General features: G+C 42.0%; 1 protein-coding gene across 2 annotated transcripts in view; it reads left to right on the top strand.

The window, feature by feature from the left end:
* Nucleotides 1-22,188, top strand: part of LOC146833089 (A.superbus venom factor 1-like) — a 271,604-nt gene that overhangs the window by 186,568 nt on the left and 62,848 nt on the right. For both annotated transcript variants that reach the window (XM_085600728.1, XM_085600727.1), the window contains 5 exons: nucleotides 2,325-2,484; nucleotides 2,989-3,084; nucleotides 4,314-4,464; nucleotides 5,083-5,246; nucleotides 7,529-7,687. In XM_085600728.1, the coding sequence (XP_085456854.1) occupies nucleotides 2,325-2,484; nucleotides 2,989-3,084; nucleotides 4,314-4,464; nucleotides 5,083-5,246; nucleotides 7,529-7,687 (730 nt within the window). The remainder of the gene's footprint in view (nucleotides 1-2,324; nucleotides 2,485-2,988; nucleotides 3,085-4,313; nucleotides 4,465-5,082; nucleotides 5,247-7,528; nucleotides 7,688-22,188) is intronic.

Raw genomic sequence — 22,188 nt, 5'->3', positions numbered from 1 at the left:
ATTGTAAATGCTTGTTCTCTTTAGTTCCAGCTACTGCCGCGGGCGTTCAAGCCCCTTAATGTCTGCTGCTGCCACTGTTGATGGTACTTAGGGTGGTTTATTCTCGGATATAATGCTCTGTATGTTGCTAAGCTGTTGTGACACTGTACACATCATATCACGATACTATTGGGATGGGATGCCCCACATGTAGCAGAGGTCCAATGCAAGGCGCTTATACATTTTATTGCTGACTGTAAGACACTACATGTTCCTTATTACTGTACCGTTTGCATATGTGATAACATGTAATGTACCGCACTGTGCAAATATTGAATGAAAAAGCACGTTTAAACAAGCAGTGGCATAGCCAATAGGTCTTGCCTTTGGGACCTTATAAGTGTTTAGCCATGCAACAGTTGCATAACTAAACACTTATAAGGTCCCAAAAGCGAGACCTATTGGCTATGCCAATGCTTGTTTTAACTGCTGCAATCTATTGAAGCCTCGTAGGAGAACATCAAAGCGGCCATGCGGCCGCGAAAGTGATCGATCGCGATCAAACATCAAAGCGGCCGCGCGGCCGTGAAAGTAATCGTGGTAAAGCGCGACGCGTGCGCCCGCACCCATGCACTGTAGCTCTAGGCTGGCCTGGTAGCACTTTTTGGAGCCCTCACAAAATGTCTCGCCAGACCAGCGCATGGTCGGAATCGTTATCAGAGTGCGTCCCAAAAAGGGTTGTAAAGAAAGTTTCCAGCCACAAAGACCCGTGTCAGAGCGGACACCTCTCCGGCTGTAGTTCAGGAGTAAGGCCAAACGGGCCCAAAGCGACCCAAAGGCGCATGGGGGTGGAGTCAGTAAAGAACTGAAGCGCCGGAACATAGCTGTGTGGAACTCTATGATCTGGGGCAGCCTGGCTGAAGGCCCTGGAAACCCGGGTTGTGCCGGAATCAGCTGCGGTATTGGCTCTGAAATCAGCAGACTCTGGGACTGGGAGCTGGATTGATATCGAGCCTTAGCTATACAGAGGGACTTGGAGCAGTTGTCGCGCGCGTCTTCTTGTGCTTGGTGACATAAAGTTTACTCTTATGTTCCCTGATGCCCTTCAGGTTCGTTGTTGCACAGCCTACACAGATCTTGAAGTCGTGGCCGACTACAGACACCACAGGCTAACCTGGTAGGGATCCGTCACAGACATCTGCTTATGACAGTCCTTACAGGGTTTTGAACCTGTGGTCGTAGGACTTGACATCCCTTGCACACTGTAGAAAGTTGGTGAAGGAAACTTGAAAAAAATAGTCTCTGAGAGAAGCTCTGGATTTGTGTTCAAAAGGCGAGGAATATGCGTCCAGAAGTTTCGATCATATATATATATATCAATGAAGGTCCGACAATGCAGAAAGGCATTTAAAAACGTTTGGGGCGAAATTCTACCACCAGAATTCAGATTGGATTGTGTTGGTATTTCATTCTCCGTTTCTGTTTTCAGAGATTTATTTTACCCTTAACTTCAAATATATTACCCATGCAACCACTGTAAAGCTTGCAACGTTTTGAAAAACATAATTAAGGGCCATATGTAGGAAGCCCAATACCGGTCGGTAACGGCCGATTTTCGGTAAATATCCCGTTACCGACCGGTATTCAGGCTTTTGGTATGTAGGGGGCACATTTCAGGATTCGGTAATTTACCGAATCGGTAAAATTACCGAATCGGTAATTTTACCGATTCGGTAAATACCGAATCCTGAAATGATATGTAGGGGGAGTGTGTGGTTGTTGTGGGGATTCGTTATTTACCACCAACTAAATGTTGGTGGTAAATGACGAATAGCTGGAAAAAAGCATTTCTTTGCACTTTGAAGTGTGCAATGTGGCAGACATACATGCCCTTAGGGCATGTATGTGTGCCACATGTGCACACATGCAGGAATCAGGGGTGCAACAGGGTGTCACTGTGACACCCTGCCACCCTTGATTGTGCTCCCCCCATTACCGAATCGGTATTTACCGATTCGGTAACGGTAACTGGCTTCCCATTGATTCCTATGGGCCTCCTGGCCCATAGGAATCAATGGGAAGCCAGTTACCATTACCGAATCGGTAAATACCGATTCTAAATTACCGACCCATTCCGATTCGGTAAATATTACCGATGGATTACCTACATAGCATTTACCACTTCATAAATACCGAATCGGTAAAATTCGGTATTTTTGAAGTGGTACATGTTAGGCTACCTACATATGGCCCTTAGTGTGCATAGGAAAATCTCTGAATACTCTTAACTTTCACGTCACTTGTCACCAAGTTTTTGCCTCTTATCTTTTTATCCGCATTTGTAGGCTGACTGCCTATGTGGTCAAGATTTTCGCCTTGGCTGACAAACTCATCAGCATTCAGAAGGACGTGATCTGCGGCTCGGTGAAGTGGCTTGTCTTGAACAAGCAGAAGCCCGATGGTGTTTTCAAGGAGGACCAGGCTGTGATTCATGGAGAGATGGTGGTATGTGCTAATTTACCCTTCTCATGAAAGACAACTCGTTACGTAACTTTATCTTTACATCTTATACTGCCCACACTTCTCTGTGGTCAACTTAGAGTGAAAGAGGGGCACAAAACAGGCGGAAAATGCACGCAGTCTCGGTGACATGAGTGAGATTTGTTCCTCCAAGATGTAAGCAGACGTTTAATAGCAACACATTATGCTGAAACACATCCTAAATTTCATACAAAGACCACAATGGCCAACTAGCCTGCAATTTCCAAATGTGTTCTTAGTTTAAAGAGGCATACATACATCCAGACACAAATCACACTTCTGCAACGTTAATGTGGACTTCTTTGGTCCAGTTTTGCTGTTTGAATTTAAAATAGATCATAATTGGGAGCAAAATAGTTTTGAACTTTTTGGCACCGTTTTAGATTGCGTAGCAAATTTAGCAATATCTTTTATCTCTGGCTTTTAATAATAATAACGACTTATTTTGTCCTTCCCTTTCTCATACAGGGTGGTACCAGTGGAAATGAACCAGAAGCATCTCTCACTGCCTTTGTACTCATCGCCCTTGCAGAGAGCAGAGACATCTGTGGAGCTCAAGTGAATGTAAGCATTTTTCTTTACCTTCATCAATGTCAATTTGCTTCTTTGACTTGTTCATCTCAAATGGACCATTAAAGTGCTGCTAGGTCCTCCTCTGGGTAATATTATGCTGAACCAGTATGGGTGGACAGTTATTTTTATCTGTCCACCTGAACGTTTTAGCAGTTTTTTCCCTGACATAATAAGGTAATTGCCAACCTTTTACACTTTTGCAAAAAATAAAACTGATTTTAATCCAATCTGCTGTTAAATACCTAATGGTGGAAGCAGACTTTATAAAATCCAAAACATGAATGGACTTCAGCAGAGGATGTACCATTGAATTACACTCAGCAGATCATGTCGAACTGACAAGTAATGCTGATACCACAGCAGCATTGTCTTATTGTACAGCCACAAACAGCAGCTATTAAAGCATTCCCATAGCTCGTGTGCATCACATCCGAATTGGGATGGTCCATAGTTGGAACACATAATAAAATCTGCATAATTCTCACACCATTCACTTTCAGCTTGATCTGATATGCTTCTTCATTGATATAGATAATGATAATCATATCTGTGTCTCAACATTATGCAAAACACTGAACTGAATAGTGTCAAAGCCTATGTTTTGAAATCAATGCCGGGTACGTTTGTCTTACTAATGTCACAACAATGGTTAGAGTCTGGGTGTATTATTTATCCCTGGATATGACATGTTGCTTCTTATTCAATTAAACCTTCATGTATGCCTGTAGTTCTTGTACCCACTGTCAATGGTCCACTGGTGGAGTTGTGATGTTTTCGTGTTTGGAATGTTTCTACGGTTAATAAATGTAATGCTGTTTGGTCCAAATACATTGACGGAGGCACACGCATGGCCTGGCCTTTTAAACATAATAATCTTCATGAACTTTTCCAGTTGTAACAGGAAGCACTGTGTGTTTTTTTCTTCTGTGTTCAATCTTGTACTTTATAAATGTATCTTGCTTCAAATTAAACACTTCCCATTGTTGAAGGTTGCATTATTGAAATCAAATATGCACTAAAATTAAAACATCAAGGGAAATGAAGGCTGGCAAATGAAGGTGGTTAAGGTAAAAAAATAAACAAAGCCAGTGGGCTACAGCTGTTTCATTTGCTATTCCTGTATTTATGTGATAACAGTGATTCTGTTTTGTTGGGAGTAAGCTTTCAATACTGATTGTATTTAACTTTCTACTTCATCTCTTCATCTGTTCACAACTTAGAGTTTGGAAGGAAGTATTCAGAAAGCTTCTGATTACTTGTTGAAGAAGTACCCAACCCTTACCACACCCTATGCAGTAACTATAACCGCGTATGCCTTGGCGATGGTCGACAAACTTCCTGATGACAGGAAGCTCATGGAAATGTCAACAGGTGAGTAACCGCTGCCTGCTTTTTACTAACTGGATTGGAAATGAGAGAAGAAAATAATGAGGAGCAAGAGACTAGGAGTGGTACAAAGCTGGAAAAGGAGACAGTTGGGGAACAAGGGATATCAGCAACATTACTGGTGAGAAACAGAAACAAAATGGAAGCAAGCAGCATTTGTAGGAGCAGCACTGGAGGGATTGGGTTAAAGAGAAGGAGAATAAGCAGCCATGGAAGGGAAGAGAAGAATGTGATTGGGAATGAGCAGTAGTAATAAAGACGTCTTAGGTGAAGGTCTCAACATGTGAGGGCCCCATTTTCTCTAGTAAGAGGATAGCTTAAGCACTTCACTGTGTAAACAACTAGTGCTGAACTACCTACTCCAATCCTTAAGAATTTGTAGACTTCATATGAAAGACTTGTGACAGTCTGCAGCCTTACGAAGCTTCCGGAAAACTGCTATAGAGAATGGTGATGTCCACGTTTTGAAATTATACTTGTACTCTGGGTCCAAGAAAACTTCATGACTGAGGGATTGGGATGAGAGCAGAAAACATATCCAAATAGGATGGCTCTGAGCCATATGCAGTCAATTACTTCTGACCTTGTCCTGGTTGTTTGCAGGAAGAACCTATTGGGATGTTCCTAAAGATAAGCAGTTCGCCATTGAAGCCACCTCCTATGCTCTGCTCGCCCTTGTACGTACGAAGAAGTTTGAACAGACCAGCGGGATCATGCAGTGGCTGAATGAGCAGAGGTTCTACGGTGCGGCTTGGGGATCTACCCAGGTGAGGCACAGACCTTGAGATGCCCTTGTATAACAGCCAAGGCTTAGCCACCAGACATACACACCCAGTACAAATGTTCTGCCACCTCCTGCAACTTGTGGCAATCCAATAACTCCTTTAGTGAAAACATCAACGCTGTACCCGCAGTTTTGCTAAAAGGGTTGTCAAAAGTAATGTTTTGATGATGCAGTAAAGGTTGAATGCCTGTGGTAAATCATAAAATATGAGGTTAGGGTGAGTGCCTTGTAACAGTCTTGTGTAATGGTGTTTGTCTTAGGTGAAGCGAGTTGGTAACTCAAGTAGTATAGTACAGTAATGTGTTTCCAGGCTTTCTTGTCTTTGAAGGTCCTCTTGCCACGGGTATGCAAAGCACTGTAATTACAATTATGCAGTGGAAAACTCACTTGTGAAAGTGTGGTAGTGCTGGGTATAATTCAGAAATCTATTCATTGAAGAAATACTGGCAGAACTGGTGCAACGTCAGACTAATGTAGCACTCATCGCTAAAGGCCAGATAGCTGGAACAGACTCAGCCACATTTCAGAGAAAGCAACTTCCAAAGCCCTCCAGCCCTGTGGCACTATTAGTCACGTGTCAAACCAGTGTCTGAGTAAAGTAATGAACTCGCTGAAAAGTTGCTATGTTTGGGGAAGAATCAGCTACATGCCAGGCCTTTGAAAAATGGAGAGTGGCAGACCAAACTGTTAAAGTCCCTCCAACTCTAAAAGCAGGAGAGTGTAAGAGTGCAGCCAGCGGAGACAATGGTTTATGAAATTATATTAATGTAATTTCCATTTCCTTCTGGAAACGTCTGCTCACAGATGTTGAACAAGGTGGCCTGATCACAAGAGAGTTGAGCACAATTTATATAGATTATAGTGACCATAGAAGCAGATATACTGATAGAGCGCCAGACTGGCCTTTAGGACAATCCCGCAGTACCCCATGGGCTAGTCTAACAGGTCAGTGGGTAGAATGGTTTTCTGGCTGTTTGTAGATCTGTTTTATGGTATGCTGAGCCTGTTTCTGCTGTTGATTTCCCTGATATTAAAACAAACATTGCCTGCAGCAAGCTGCAATCTATGCATTGTTCCACACCTTGAGATACACGTATGCAGCGTGACTTTACAAGTTAAAAACTGGCCTGATTTACAGTTGTGGGTCCTATTTTTAGCTGTCTGATTCACTAATAGAGGCACTTTTAATTTGGTGCTTAGGCCTATTTTCTGTCCCAGTCCGACCCCGTACTAAAAGCCACCACAAAGACCAAGGATACAGTAACAGAAAGAGAGGTGTCTGTCAGTAACCACAGAAACCCATACATAGTTAGCATTAAGGAGCACCATAATGACCACAGAAAGAAACTGAGCCAACAAGAGAGGTGCCTCTCCGCGATCACAGAAACTGATCCATAGATAGCAAGAGATGGGGGTATAATTGACCGCTGACAAACAGTGACAACAAGACTGGGGTCCCTTACTGACCTTAGAAACGCATGCTGATAGTAACGTAGATGTGTCTCAATGCCCTCAGAGACACACCCTGACAACGAGAAGGGAGCATTTAGTGAAATAGAAGCAGATACATATTCAAAGACGCATTTTAATGACTAGACAAACAGCAAAAAAGGTGTTTCATACTAACCATAGCAACCAATCCATACCTTGTCAGAGAGTGGTATCTCAAGGACCATAGAAACACACAGTGTCAGTTAGAAAGGAGCATCTCATTGACCATAGAAGCACACAGTGTCAGCTAGAAAGGAGCATCTCATTGACACACAGTGACAGCTGGAAAGGAGCATTTCATTGGCACACAGGGACAGTTGGAAAGGCACATCTCATTGACCAAAGAAACATACATTCATAATAAGGGAGATGCATGTCAACACCCGCAGAGATAGAAACGTGACATCAAAATAAGGTGGCCTTCTATGACATAAAAAACAGGTTAATGGATAGAGGCTTCTCACTGAACATAGAGGAAAACAGCCACAGTAAGATAGACAGTGAATATGTCATGACAGTGTATACATCTCCGCAACTACAGTGAAATCAAGATAGGTGCCTTTCAATGGCCTGAGAAACCTGCACTGATCATAAGAGGGATATCTCAACAGCCATAGATAAAAACAGTGACTCAAAGAAATGTGTCTATGATGGACATAGAAATGTATAATGACAGCAGTTGAGATTCTGATTACATACCAAAGACAGACAAATGACATAGAAAATAAACCTGCAATTAATGTAACTGCATTTTAATCTTTCATTTATATATAGGCTACAGTCATGGTGTTCCAGGCTATGGCACAGTATGTGATGGAAGCACCAGGCCAGCAAGAGTTAGATTTGGAAGTTTCCATAAAGTTGCCTGGGCGATCAAAAGCTATAAGTTACAAGATCAACCGTGATAACGCCATGGTGTCAAGAAGCGAACAGGTACTTTTCTAAAGAAACGTGGGGTCCATTAAGAGGAGCTTTATGAGGGAATCCCTGGTTTTCATACTTGCTCATTTTCTTCAACGTGATCAAACATTCTTTGTTGCAGTTTACTTTTTTCCCCAAACAATAAATGTCCATCTTTATCACTTGTTGCCTTAAAAGAAGGCAAAACCCATGCATTCCACACGCCGTATTCCTACATATGCATCATCATCAGCTTTCAATAGGCCTTATGGGGTTGAAAATGTTTGCATGTCTCCAGGGTAAAATTGGCCAGTGCAAAAACTGCCACCACACTTGCCATTTTTTTCTTGCGGTGATGTTACCTTTGCCTTCTTAGTTCCACAGGTATAAATCAGGGCTCACATGAAAGTAGAATTTTTTTCGCAAGATAAAATAGTTTGGTTTCTGACATGCAAAACCTGGGACCTTCTCTCTCTCTCTGTCAATTTCTCTGTTTATAAACCTTGATCAGTATGTGAAGGGAAACATCACAGGGTAGGTGAAAAACGTTCACCCAACTGATGATGCCAAATGAGGTGCAAAACTTATTTGTGTCCAATGTGCCATACTCAGAAAGAGGCTCTTGGGCAAGAGATTCTAATTTGCCAGAGTCCTGTTATGAAGTAAGAATTGATGTTGCTTCGCGATGGCACTTCCAGATATAAAATCCAACAGTTATGACTTTACAGTTGAACCTTGCAAATGTGCGATTATAGGGAGTTGCCCCAAGGTTGGTGATTTGTAATGGGGAGGATTCATGAGTCAATATGACTTAAAATGGTTCAGCTTCAACAAGAAGATACAGATATTCTTTCACAGTGTGCAAAATGTGAATTTGTTTCATGAAATTACACGTTGCCAAAAATACATTTGGCTGGAATTTCAGGTAACGTTTTCTGCAAGGGCTAGCTCACACCAAAAGTCATGCAAGATGCTACAGGAGACGGTTCAAGGCGGAAATGAGACGATTTCTACTCCTACTAGTTTCCAGCAAGCAAAAATCACATGAAATGTCATATGATGCAAAATAAGGGAACTTTTCCAAATTTTTCGCATCACGAAATTCAGGAATTAGGCAAGATTACATGGGAGTACAAAAATAAATGCACAGACCTTTCACAAACTGCCACAAGGTATTGGTTGGGCTACTCATACCCCTCCCCTGTTACACCCCCAAATTGGGCCAAGGTTTCCGATCATTGGCTGGCATTGGTTGGCCAAGCTTTATATTGTTCTAGTCTTCAGTAGGTTTGAGGTTCTGGAACAAGTTTATTGACTTTCCAGAGAGGCTTTCTACTCAGGTCCTGGCAGGAGGAGGCCACCCCTGCTCCATTTATGAAGGGGTCAATCGTTGACCTTAATCTTACCTCAAATTCTTTGCAACAAGGGGTGCCTGCTCAGAGGTTCATGCAGGTGTCAACAAACCCAGCCTCTGATCTCCATTTTATTTCCTGGAAAATTACTGGGATCAGGTCAAAAATGGATGACAAGGTCTGGGGAGTGTTCATTGATAATTTTTACTTCTGCATCCTCCAGGAGACTTGGGCACTCACAAAGATTCATAGGCAGGGTTTCTTAACACACAGTATTGAAGAACTGCCATCAGTAGTGGGTAAGCCATCTGGGGGGCACTTTTAATATGGTCAAAAATGTCAGTTGAGTGTTCAATTAAGAAAATCCTTATAGACTCTTGTGACCTTTTAACTCCTAGCCTGAAACCAAAGTCTGGCATTCCATATCTGTTGATTAACATCAACAATGGATTGACCCCATTGTCCATACCCTTGCAGTGTCTTAAGACCTTAAATGCAGTGTCCTAAGACTGTGAATGCATTTCTGGAAACCCTTGCCCTTGGTCATAAAGTGATCATAGCAGGAGATTTTAATGCATCCTTTGAACCCTATACCCCAGTTTTTGAATTGGTTAAGGACAAGGATGATTCTGGAGGGATATCCAGCCTTTGCGTCAAAGGAAACAACCTAAAATGAGTTCTTCTGTCCTCCAGATTATTGATATATTGGTCTCTTTTGGTGCGAGGCCATGCAATGGTCGCCTTCCATCAGATTTTGATGCATATTCAACATTCAGGAGGGTTGAATATAAGAGCCATATACACTTCATCCTTTTGGATGTTTGGGTATGGCAAGAAATAAAAGACATGACAGTACTTGATCGCCCTGATAGCGATCACTTTGCTATTGCATTAGTCTGGGATAAGTTACAGATAAGGGAAAGGGAAAGTTTAATCCCTCCTGAACCATATAATGCTGTGTAAATTAGTAATAACAAATGCCAGGTGAGATGGGAGGTTCTTTCAAGATCCAAAGAGGCTGCCATAACCAAAAACTAAAAATTTGTATAAGAAGAATTGCAAACTCTTGAGTGCCATGTTTTAACCCATAATCAGATCATGATACTGCATGATAAATGTTTCCCAAAGAGTGATAACCTGTTTGTAAAGGACTACAAAAGTGAAAAGAGATTCCAGAGACAAAGAGTACATGAGTGATTCAACGAATCATGCAAAATCGCAAAGAAGGCTCTCGTAGATGCCCTAAAGAGTAACCAAAGAGCACACTTTATTAAGTCTAGAAGGTGATATACCAGGGCTAATAAAACCAGTAAAGCTCAGTGGGAGGCCAGCATATGGGATGATTTATTAGAGGTGGTAAGGCTTAGAAATAACAAGTGCTTTTGGCAGTTAGTTACACATGACCGCCATAGAGACTTATCCTGTCAAGACTGCCATATCCCCCCAGAAGCTAGGGTGAACCACTTCTCGATACTCTATGAGGAGGCAAGATTGGGAGATGGGATATTAGAGACCTTGCCAGTCCTTCCTATCGATTCTCCTGGAGAGGAGGTCAATTTATTCACTCTAAATAATATTTTAGGTGCAATCCAGGCCCAGAAATCCAGCAAAGGCCCCCGGTTTGTATAGAGCATCAGCTGTTTTATTCCAGAATGAACCCCATATCTGGGGACCATACATAAATTCCTTGTTAAATGCATTGTTGGCTGGAGAACCGATTCCAAGGTCTTAGAAAGGAGAAGGAATAATCCCTATCAATAAAAAGGGTGAAAATCCACACTGGGAAATTATAGACCAATAAGTCAGATTGACAATATAGAAAGTTTACAGCATACAAATCTTATCTAGGCTATGGGACTGTGTGAGAAAGTGCCATCTTTCTTGCATGGTATGCCCCCACTTTTTGCTGAATTGCTGAATGTACTTTGACTGAGTGTGCCGTGGGCTCCTGCCAATCAGGTTCCCAGGGCCTATGTTCCTTCCCTAAACCAAAACCTCCAACCCAAATTGGCAACCCTGGCCAAATGTCAGCCCCTGGTAAATGGTAACCAGGGCCTTGTGACCAGGGAAGGCCTCTAACGGCTGCAGCATTCATTGTGCCACCCTTAGAGGCCCTGTACCCTAACACACACACACTGCCCTTGCAGGCTGAGTGTCTGGATACAGGACAAAACAGAGAGTCGACATGGCACACAGGAAGCTTGGCCGGAAACCCCAAATAAGGACAGGGGCTGTGCCAGCCTGCCAACCCCACCCCTCAGGTGGGGGAGGCGAGGTGAAGCACATGTCCGGGCGCTCGCCATCTTGAAGATGGGAGGCCCTACCCAATCAGGACTAGGCTACTGCCCCCCTCCCACAGGAGAGTGGTGGAATAGGGGGTGTACCCACCCCAGGACAGGGACCCATTGGTCCATGCCCTTTACCTACCTGTAACACCCCTAAATCTAGTATTTAGGGGCACCCTGAACCTTCCTTCCCGAGATTCCAGATTCCGAACTACAAAGAAGAGCAAGAAGAAAGAAGACCTGCCCGGCAGCTGCTAAGAAGAGGAAGACACCAACTGCTTTGGCCCCAGCCCTACCGGCCTGTCGACCCTCGAACCTGCACCTGCTACAACCCGGCACCTCTTGTGGCCAGCAACCTCACAAACCCCGGAGGACCTGGCTACCTTTTGGCTGTAAGCACCTGGGACTCCCATGAGTAGAGGCTCTACTCAAAAATAACTTCTAATCCCTGGCATCAGCCAGGAACCTCGAACCCTGCACACTCTGCACCCGCCAAGCCTGGCCTGTGCCGGAGTGAACAAAGACCACGAGGATGACCCCCCGGCGACTGTGACCCCGAGTCCAGCACCCAAGGACTTCCCTCGACGATCCTGCAGCCTCAGCACCAGGTACCCCCCCAACCGCGATCACGAGAGGGTAAGATTTCCCGACACCAAAAGGCACGCATGCACCCGGCGCCCTGCGGCCCCCTGTGCCCAACTCCTGGGTACCTACCTATCCTCCAACTACCCAACTTACCTCTCGAAGTGGTGGTGGCACCTGAAGAATCTTCGTCCCCAAGCTTGAAGTCTTTTTCTAAACCGGAGCTTTCCCATTGAAATCAATTGAGCGCCCGACAGCTCAAAAGCACCCTGCACCCAGCCGCCCGAGTGGCCCTGGCAGTGTAACCTTTGCACCTATCTACTTCCCCATTTGCCCTGAGCAAGTGACCAGGAGCCCAGCTCTCACAGCCGCGTGGCCTGCTAGTCAGCAGCCACCAGCCAAGGCCCCCCTGCCTCCCATAGGATAACATTGGGCCTAACTCACTCTGCACCCGGCTGCCCCTGTGCCGCTGAGGGTGTAACTGTACCTTCCTAACCCTTGGAGACCCCTGAGTCTGTGCCACAACTGTACCTACCTGACCCTGGGAGACCCCTGAGTCTGTGCCCAGAACCTTAACTTTGCCAGTCGAGTACTTACCTGAAAGCCGATAACTCAATTTTCTCCATAGGGTAACATTGACTGGTTTTTCCTGAAATTTCTTCTCAGTGTGGACTTTTCAAAACTTAAAATATTCACCAAAAATCAGCCGAGTAACGAAAACGAAAATACTCACCTGCTATTAGGTGAGCTCCCAGTGCTGGATCTTGGTGCCCAGCACTGACCCTGAAAACTATTCACAACCGTACTTACCAGTAACCCAATTTTCTTCCATAGGAAATCATTGACTGTTTTTCTGTGAAATTTCTTCTGTCGATTTTTGCAAACTTCAAATATTCTTTAAAAACCGTACAAACTGTGAAAACGTAATTACTTACCTGTTTTAGATAGAGGTCCCAGTACTGAGTCTAGGTATCCAGTACTGGATTACAAAAGTAACGAGAACATACTATACCTGCAACTTGAGTTTTCTTCCATAGGGAATCATTGTCTGTTTTCTATGAAATATTTTCGAAGTGTCAACTTTTAAAATAGCAAAATATTGTCTAAAAATCATAACAGTAACTAAGTCAACTTTTATCACTTGTTCCTAAGAACTGATCCAGGACTGAATCTAGGATCCAGTCCTGGAATTACAAAAGTAATCCTGAAAGTAATCTATTGCAATTAACTTGAAACTTCCATTGAACTCAATGCATTATTGTGTTTAAAATTGTGTTGCCTACTGCAACAATCTGTAACTTTCTACAGAAGCCAATTGCATATTGCAAAGGTATTTAACTAAAGCATCTCATTCTGAGAAAGTATATTTTGATACCTATTGTTGGTTCTAAAATAAAATAAACATATATTTTTATATATAAACCATTGACCTAGAGTTCATTTATTGAGTGTGTGAGACCATTTGCTGACTGAGTGTGTGCAACAAATGCTTTACACTGTCCTCTGATATTGCCTTACTGCTCGACCAAGCTACCACTTTAGAGAGTAAGGTTATATCTAACTTTAGCCTCTGCCAAACCTCTGGGGACTGTGGACTCTGCACCTATTTGGGAACAGTATATACAGAGCCACTTTCTCACAGACTGGATTTCCCAAGTCAAAGTGTTATCTCACTTACACGCGGGATTTGAATCCAACATTAGCACCATAGACCAGATTGTCCGATTTCTGTCCATCAAGTGGAAGGTAGAGGACATTGATAAGGGGTTGCTGTATGTTTCCTTTGTGGATCTGCAAGCTGCATTCAGTCTTGTCCCTAGGGCAAAACGTTGGGTGGCTCTGCACAAGATAAGGAGCTCACATGTACTGCTGTCCCTGATACAGGCATTATACACAGAACATTTTGCGAGAGTTGGGGGGGCACTACAGGGGAATTGACGGAAGACATTCCATTCAGGAGAGGTGTTAGGCAAGGGTGTATTTTTCGCCCACACTTTTTCTATTGTGCATAAGTGGCTGCATCCCCTATCTCTTAAACTGTGAAAATGACTCCCTGCAGGCGAAGGATTATGAAATACCATATCTCCTTTCCACAGATGACAAATGTACTATCAAAGACTCCTCGTGGTCTACCTATTCTCTTGGACAAATGTAGTACTTTTTGTTTAAACCACGGCTTGGAAATTAACAAACACAACACCAAGTACATGGTCTTTGGTAACAGGAGGAAAACGCCCAAGAGTGAGGTATTCTTTGGGGGGAAGACACTGGATAGGGCACATAAATTTTAATATTTGGGTGCAAGACTGGAAGACTCCCATTGTTGGAAAAGTGTCATGACTCTAAAGCAAATAACTGGGTCTATCTTTAGATTTGTCAATAGATCACCCACTTTCGCTATCTCCCCTCCTTTGGAGAGATATAAGATTCAAGTCTGTGGTGGGGCTACGCATGGGGCAGATGTATGGAGGCACTGTCATCTTAACACCCTTCTTAAAGCTGGAAATGCCTTTATTAATACCCTCTTGAGACTCCTCACCAGTGTGTCGACTCTGCCAATTAGATTCAACCAACCCCTAAGATCGATTTCTGACATTGCTATGTTGTAACCTATTTAATATTGGCTAAGTCTCTGGACCAATGAGGATCTAGGTCCCCATAGGGATTGTATTAGAATCATACTAGATGTTTACCATGTTGGGAAGATCCCTTGGCTTGCCCATATATACAATTTGTTATTCAGGTTAGGTTTGGAAAGTTTTTGGCTACATCCCTTTGTATTACCTAAAGGTGCTTGGCAGAAGCTGAAAACGTCTTACTGGAATTATGTATTAGTTGTAAAACTCTCTCCTGTTTCTCCTGGTACCCTGGTAGATTCCTTCTTGATGTTCACATGTGTACCTGGGTATTAGCAATACCTGAATGCACGTGCACTTTATGTTAAATTGAGATTGGGCATTTTACTGTTAGCTACTTTTACCCATTCCTGGATGAAAAAGGGAAACATATCAAATCTGTGTCTGATGGATTATCAAGTTACAGAGAATTTTGAGGCTTATGCTAAACAACGCACACAGATTATTACCCTTTTTAAACTTCTTGGGTTTAGGGACCGCCATACAGCTCCTAGAATATACAAAACCAACACAGAGACTGTGAGGTGTATTCAATTGCCAGATACCTGTCAGCAATATGGTACATTAGGTCGAATGCTTTTTAAAATAGCACTTCCATGTATACCTAATGTACTGCTTCAATTGTTTTTATGATTGATTTTGTATCCTTTTATCTTGGAGTTCACTTGTCCTCTTAATAAATCATTTTAGCTTTGGGTTGTTTTATCTGAATTTCTTTGATCATTTTTTTATTAGAATATTATGGATCTTAAAAAATGTATGAGATTTGTGTTGTTGGACCGAAATTTCCCACACAACATAGTTTTACTCAGAAATAGTTTTGCACAATGAATTTGCAAGTCTTATTACATTTCTATTTTAAATGTTTATATTGTACCTTTTATGGTTTTATTTAACCTGAATAAAGGGAATATGATGATGAGACAATTTCTACTCGCACTAGTTTCCAGCAAGCAAAAATCACATGAAATGTCATATATTACAAAATAGGGGGAAGTTTTTCAAATCTCTTGTATCACGAAATTCAGGCATTATGCAAGATTACATATGTGTACCCCAAAAAACAATACACAGACCTTTTCTCAATATCAAGAAGACTAGCATTCAGCCACTGCTGAATGCTTACACAACTTTTCCTACATGAGGTTGCACATTCAGGGCCTCATTTTCAAAAAATGGCACAGTGCAGCGCCACAAGCCATATTGCTGCGCCTCGCTGCGCCATTCTAAAAGCACAATGATGCGTCTTATTAACAACAATATGATGCATATGTGTACTTTCTCCAGCACAGGTACCCTTGCGTCATGTTGCAAGGGTGTCTGCTTTGCAGGGATGATTGTTTTTGTGCATGAAGGGACACCTTTCTGCACAAAAACAATAATTTATGGCATTTTTCTCTTTCTATACCTGCTACAGAATGAAGCATGTATAGAAAGAGGAAAAAACGAGGAGAAATGAAAGTATTTCTCCTTGTTGCACCACTCCTGCTACTGACCAGGGGAGTCGTAGGATCTTGCTGCATTCCCAGCTTTACAAAACTTTGTATATCTGGGAATATGTCAGGTTCAATGGATTTTGCGTGGGAACACTTAGGGGTGGGCGAAATTTGCACAGTCGCGCTACGCAAAGCTCCACGAAACGGTAAAAAATCTCCGCAAGCACGCAGAGCTCCGCAAACACGCGGAATTGCTTTTTCTGCCCGTTCGCGATGCTTTTTTCCTGTTTGTAAATGCTGTTTGCGTGCTCGGGGGGGGGGAAATATCTCGCAAACACACATTTTGAAAGCGAGAACAAGCAAAGAATTCCGCGAAAGATGCGGATCGCCCAATTGTTGGCAATTCCGCATTCTCCGTGGAACGCGAAATTACCCAAATTCTGCAAATTCCGTGAGCGGAACGTAATTTACCTCCCAGGCCTACAGCACACCCATGGAATGCCCCTTTTATGCAGAGTAATGCATGAAAGGGGCCCATATTTTCAAGGCCATTAAAAGTGACACAGGGTGACTTTATGTGGCATTGTAAATGTGGGCAGGCACACTGTGCAGTCCGGTGTGTTAAAAAAAGTGAGCCATGGTCTTGTAAATAAGGCCCAGAGTTTGGAGAGGACTGTTGCAACATTACTCAAATGGGTAGGGGCACAATGGGTGGAAGCTTCCCCTGATTTTAAAGCTTAGGTGCAGTCTTACAGTGAAAAAACAAACTATTTCTATACCGGTTCCGAGATGACAATCCAAGATCTCAATATGCTGATGAATATATTGCCTCAAAAGGACTTGAGGGCATGGAAAGGGCTTAGGGTCATGTGATTAGCCTCAGAGAATGCATTGGATTAAGACATTTTGAAATTTTCTTGGAATTTGGAAGACAGCAATATGCTGTGCTGACTAGTTAGGTGTTCATATGTAAGAAGGTTGGTAAGAGGTGACTTTTGGAGGTTTTTGAGCATTTGCAGCACATTTGTCCATAGTTTTGTAACTAGTTAGGGCACAGTAACAGTGGAACATTAGTTGTGGCCTTGTTGGGCCTCATTAATGCAGTTTATATTGAACTTTGTTGCACAGACGTTCAGGACCCATATCTAGGCATTGCCATCAAACTTACGACTGATCACTGTGAAATACAAAAACTGATGGGGCAATGTTGGAATTCATCTTAGCCACTTTCTAGTTGCTCAGGCCACATTTCAGTTCATTATTTATTTGCTCACTGTGCCACTACAGATTTGGCTGAACCATATGGTGATTAGACTTTCTCCAGTGGGAACAGATCAGCCCAAAAGGTCAAGTCATATCCCCTATGAATGGAAACGAAAGCATGCCCATACTGTTTTGGCTTTGTTGGGCCTCATCATTAAGGCAAAGTTTAATCCCTATTGCACAGTAAGCTCAGGAATCTCATGTGGGCATACCCTCGCATATAGGTTGTCTCACTGAGAAATCAAAGATGAGATAGGTGGAATGGCTGATTTTATCTCAACCACTGGTGGTTATTCTGGCCACACTGCTGTTCATTATATTTTCACTTACTCACTACAGACAGGCACCAATCTTAATCTAAATCAGACTTTCTGCTTCAGTTCAAATGGTCCTGCTTCAATACAAACAGTCTAGCTCACACTCCCATCCACACACCCACAGAACAAAGGCAAACGTGACCCCGGTCTGATTTCTGCTAAGTAGGCCCATATTAGTGTAGTTTGATTTGAGCCATGGGGCACAGACAGCACAGAATTCACACCTGCGCATACCCATGGTTATGCCATCTGGCAGGTAGTAACAGAGTGATGCTTGCCATTGCCAAGGTTCCTTGCCATTGCCAAGGTGTCAATTGTGCTGGTGTGACAGACTTGCTAGGGCACAGTGGGTATGAGGAACAATGAGGTGTCTTCACAGGCCCACAGTTGAACAAGAACTCGTTAGAAACATTCACCCATCAGTGAAAAGCTGATATCAAAACTAGGCCTGGGCGGCAAATTCCGTTCCGCTCGCGGAATTTGCGTAATTTGCGTAATTTCGCGTTCCGCGGAGAATGCGAAATTGCTCAAAAGTCTGCTTTCCGCGATTTCGCGAAATTTTTGCTTGTTCGCGTTCTCAAAATGCGTGTTCGCGAGATATTTCTCCCCGAGCACGCAAACAGCAATTGTGAACAGGAAAAAAGCATCGCGAACAAGCAATTCTGCGTGTTCGCGGAATTTCTGCGTGTTCGCGGAGATTTTTTACCGTTTCGCGGAGATTTGCGTAACGCAATTACGCAAATTTCGCCCACCCCTAATCAAAACCAGCATTCTAATTAAAGGGCGTTTCCAGTGAAACCAGTATTTACAAAAAATAGTTTTTGTTTAATCAATGTTCCAAATAAAATATTTCACCATGAAACTCATATTAGAAAAAGGAAAATGCAACAATCAATTATTTAAGAAAGAAAACTTTGAACAATGAAACAAAGAAACCAGTATTTAAAACTATATGCTGCCGGTTTCTAATAAAATTTTCAAGTGAAAGGTTTCCAGAACAAAAATTTTTCCAAATTACACTTTTAATGATTAATAGTCACTCTATCCAGAAAGATCACTGATGCAATCAAATTCTTAAATCTGTGCAGCAATGATTCCAAGTAAAACGTTATACAGTGCAGCAAGTATTGTAAAAAGTACGTTTACCTATACAAACAGTATTGTGGTGGAATCTCGCCATTGTATATTCTACATAACAAGAAGAAGATTCAAATTAAAACTGGTGTTTTAAACACAAAGTTCACATGAAAGACAGATTTCAAATAAAATATTCTACATTAAGATCCGCACATCAAATTAAAGATTTTACCCTAAAATCTCAACATATTCCAACAAAACAATTCATGTTAAAAGCATTCATTCAAAAAGAAAAGCTTTGCATTAAACACTTTGTTAAGTCTGGTGGAAGGTTCTTCATAGATGTGTCTGGGGACACCTAGGTAGAAAATGAAATAATCTTCATCCCATGTTAGCCCAATATGTCTTTGGCGCTTGTCGTGCCTTCATGCTCCCTTCAACCCATAACTGCCAGGCATAAGCCTTCACTCAAACCAACATTCCATCTCATCACAAGCCACGCTCACCATTCCAAACACCATAACACACATGCGTGGAATGGGGTATACACAATATACTACACAGCTCCTTTTCACAGAAAACAATAAAAGATAAATCGTACAGGTCTAGGACAATTACTACACCATCATTCAAAAAACTACACTCAACCAATGAATCCTGTTACTTTCCAGAACCCCTACAGATGTACAAAGACAAGAAAGCAGTAACAGAAACTTTGCAAAGATTTTAAGAAACCTTGTAATCCTTCATGACAAGAGGCTATCTAAACCTATAGCCAAATATAAGTCACAGGACAGGATGCATTTGCAAATCACAAACAAGGCGATGGCTCAAAGATATGCAAGTCCTGTGGCTTCCCCTCAGACCTGATCGCTTACCCTACCTCATAGTTGCCATTCACAACATACAAAGACACACAGGTAAGCAGTCATGTGTTCACCGTCAACTGATGGCCAGCACAATCGAGCCTCTAGCCTCCGTCTATAGCAGGGATCCCATTACACTCAACGTCTACACATGCATAGGGCAAATCCATGCGAGAGGGTTTAACCATAGTTCATCTTACAAACTTATAAGACCAGACTCCAACACAAAATCTTCAATCACTACCTCCACACATACATATTCTTTACAATTGTTCTATGCATCACATAGTTACACACAACTTCAAATTTCAAGATAACTACCACATCTTCCAGTTGCAAGTCAGTAAACAGAACATGTTTAAGGACCTTTAAGCAATCTCTCCATATTGACCGCAAATCTCATACTCATATACACTATACATACATACCACACATACTGCAACATAGCCGTATCCTTCGTAGCCAAAACTGCAAACACATTTTTAGCATGCTAGCATCACATTCAAGGTCAAACAGACTAGCATGTTAACATTAATTGCACTAAGATAGGTCTTATATGCAATCTCCATACATACATCACATCTAAAATGATGTGCATGAATGAAGGTAATTCTGCCTACCCTATAACCCAACCACACTAAACCAGATATCATACACAGGATGCATATGTACAAGTACCCAATCTCCATTTGAACTTAACATCGTGCAGGAATTCATTAGCATCAGATTTTTTTTTTAAATTCCCAATTATTGACGCTGCAGCAATGATAACTGTGTATGCATAGCATCCATTTATAAGGAGTGCACTACCCCTTGATATATCAACTCACTGCCTCTCAAACAATAATTAAATGGTTGTAATCACATACTCTCATGTGGTATAAAATATAACAGTCTATCTGTAGAGCAACAATAAATTAAAAAAGTACACAAATTGCCACAAATCTTAAGGATTTTTCATGTCACTCTATTACATTTCTCACAGAGACTCGCAGGAAAACAATGTTGCACAACCATAAAACGAACCATCTGCAAATAATTAATGAAACTAAATGTTAAACAGTTACACACTGTCTGTCCCATCTTCTAGCCTCTTAGGTTATTATGTAGGAAGGATTTTCCTGCAAACTGGCACAAAATCTTTAAAGACAGAACTCTAATCCAACAAGGAGTCATACAATTTGTTTTAACAAGACACTACAGTCCTATTTCTGTTTTTGCAAAATTCAACAGTCATTTTGCTAAGTTTTCAGTTCATATGAATTTTTTTTACCTGAAAGCATGAACCCTCTTATGCTCCGATTGCCAGTGTCAGAAGGTCATTTAGTGACCCCAAAATGGGAGAGCTCCTGTGAATAGTGCTCTCATGATCAAAATCATGTCACCACATCATGTGCGGGCTGATGGTGGAGTCGACAACAGTAACTCACTTCCCGTCAGACATACTAGTGTTGCACACTTTCCCCACTCTTGCTCCACACTTCCTGATCCGAACTGTTGCTTGTTGGCGTGGTATGCCTGTTACAGAATATCGTTTGTCAGTTGAATGGGTGTTTGGACAAAATATAGAAGAACAAATATTGCATGGTCAAAATATTGTGTCAAGAATAGCGAAAACAAAAAAACCTAGTTAAGATAGGTTTCTATGGGAAAGCAAAGTGTTTCTATACTTAACTCCACACATACGTACTTTGACTATATATATTTTCAAGGTACACAGATGTGGAGTTAAGAATAGTACATCTTTACTTACCTATTTGCCCTTACCTTCTCGATAATTTGGTCCTCGATTTTTTGACGAGATATTCTGTTCATCAATATCTTTATCATCATTATTCTATTAGACATCCTTTCAATGTGAACTGTTCACTCTAAAACAGCAGCTATCCAAGGGAGTAATAACAGCCATGGTGAAACAGTGTAAATGACACTTCATACTGTAGAGGCAAAAGTGATTCAAGGGTTTAGCCACAAATAATTGCTTCAGTCTAAAGGCATGCGTTCTGCAGACCAAACCTATCTCTTTAACTGAAGTCATGCAGTAGATTCAACAGATGTCCAAGAAAGTATCATTAAGCCATATCCTGTGCTCCACCAGTACAGAAGGGGTCTGTGCTATTCTTTTTGGTATCTTCTGGGCATATAACAACTTGATAAATCTCTCAGTTAATGCATGTTTTGCAGGCAACAGAGCTTTGATACACAGAGCAGTAATTGCCTCTGTTTCCAAGTTCTACTGTCAGCAAAACATTCATTGCCTCAGAGATTTTTCAAGGTAATGTATGAGCTGAAGACTTCTAAACAAGTGCACAGAACCCTTTTGTGCTTGTGCTATGTAGAAAACTGCATCATGATACATTTCCTGGACGACTCTCCCAGTTTCATCAGCTTCTGTCTAATGCAGAAAATACAGTAGCTGCTTCTTTTATGCCTCAAAGTTAGACTCCATATGCCTCTGCCGACTAGATTGCTGATGTCTTACCTATGCTCAACTTCCTTACTGTTGGGCTTCCCATACTCAGTTAAAACATTCTGATGGGACTTTCCAGCAGATTTGAGTGTGAGCTGCTCAGAACTCTCCTTTCTGCAACTCCAGATATCTATTCTCCTCTGAGAGAAGCAGCTCCATCAATTTAGCCAGTTTCCTGCAACTCCAAACAGGTTTTTTAAAACCCTCAATGACAAAAAAATTCAAGCCTGGAGGGAGGTTTTTCATTGAT

The sequence above is a fragment of the Triturus cristatus genome, chromosome 4_2 (assembly GCF_964204655.1).
Source record: "Triturus cristatus chromosome 4_2, aTriCri1.1, whole genome shotgun sequence".
Taxonomy (NCBI): domain Eukaryota; kingdom Metazoa; phylum Chordata; class Amphibia; order Caudata; family Salamandridae; genus Triturus; species Triturus cristatus.
This window is presented reverse-complemented; position numbering and strand designations above follow the sequence as displayed.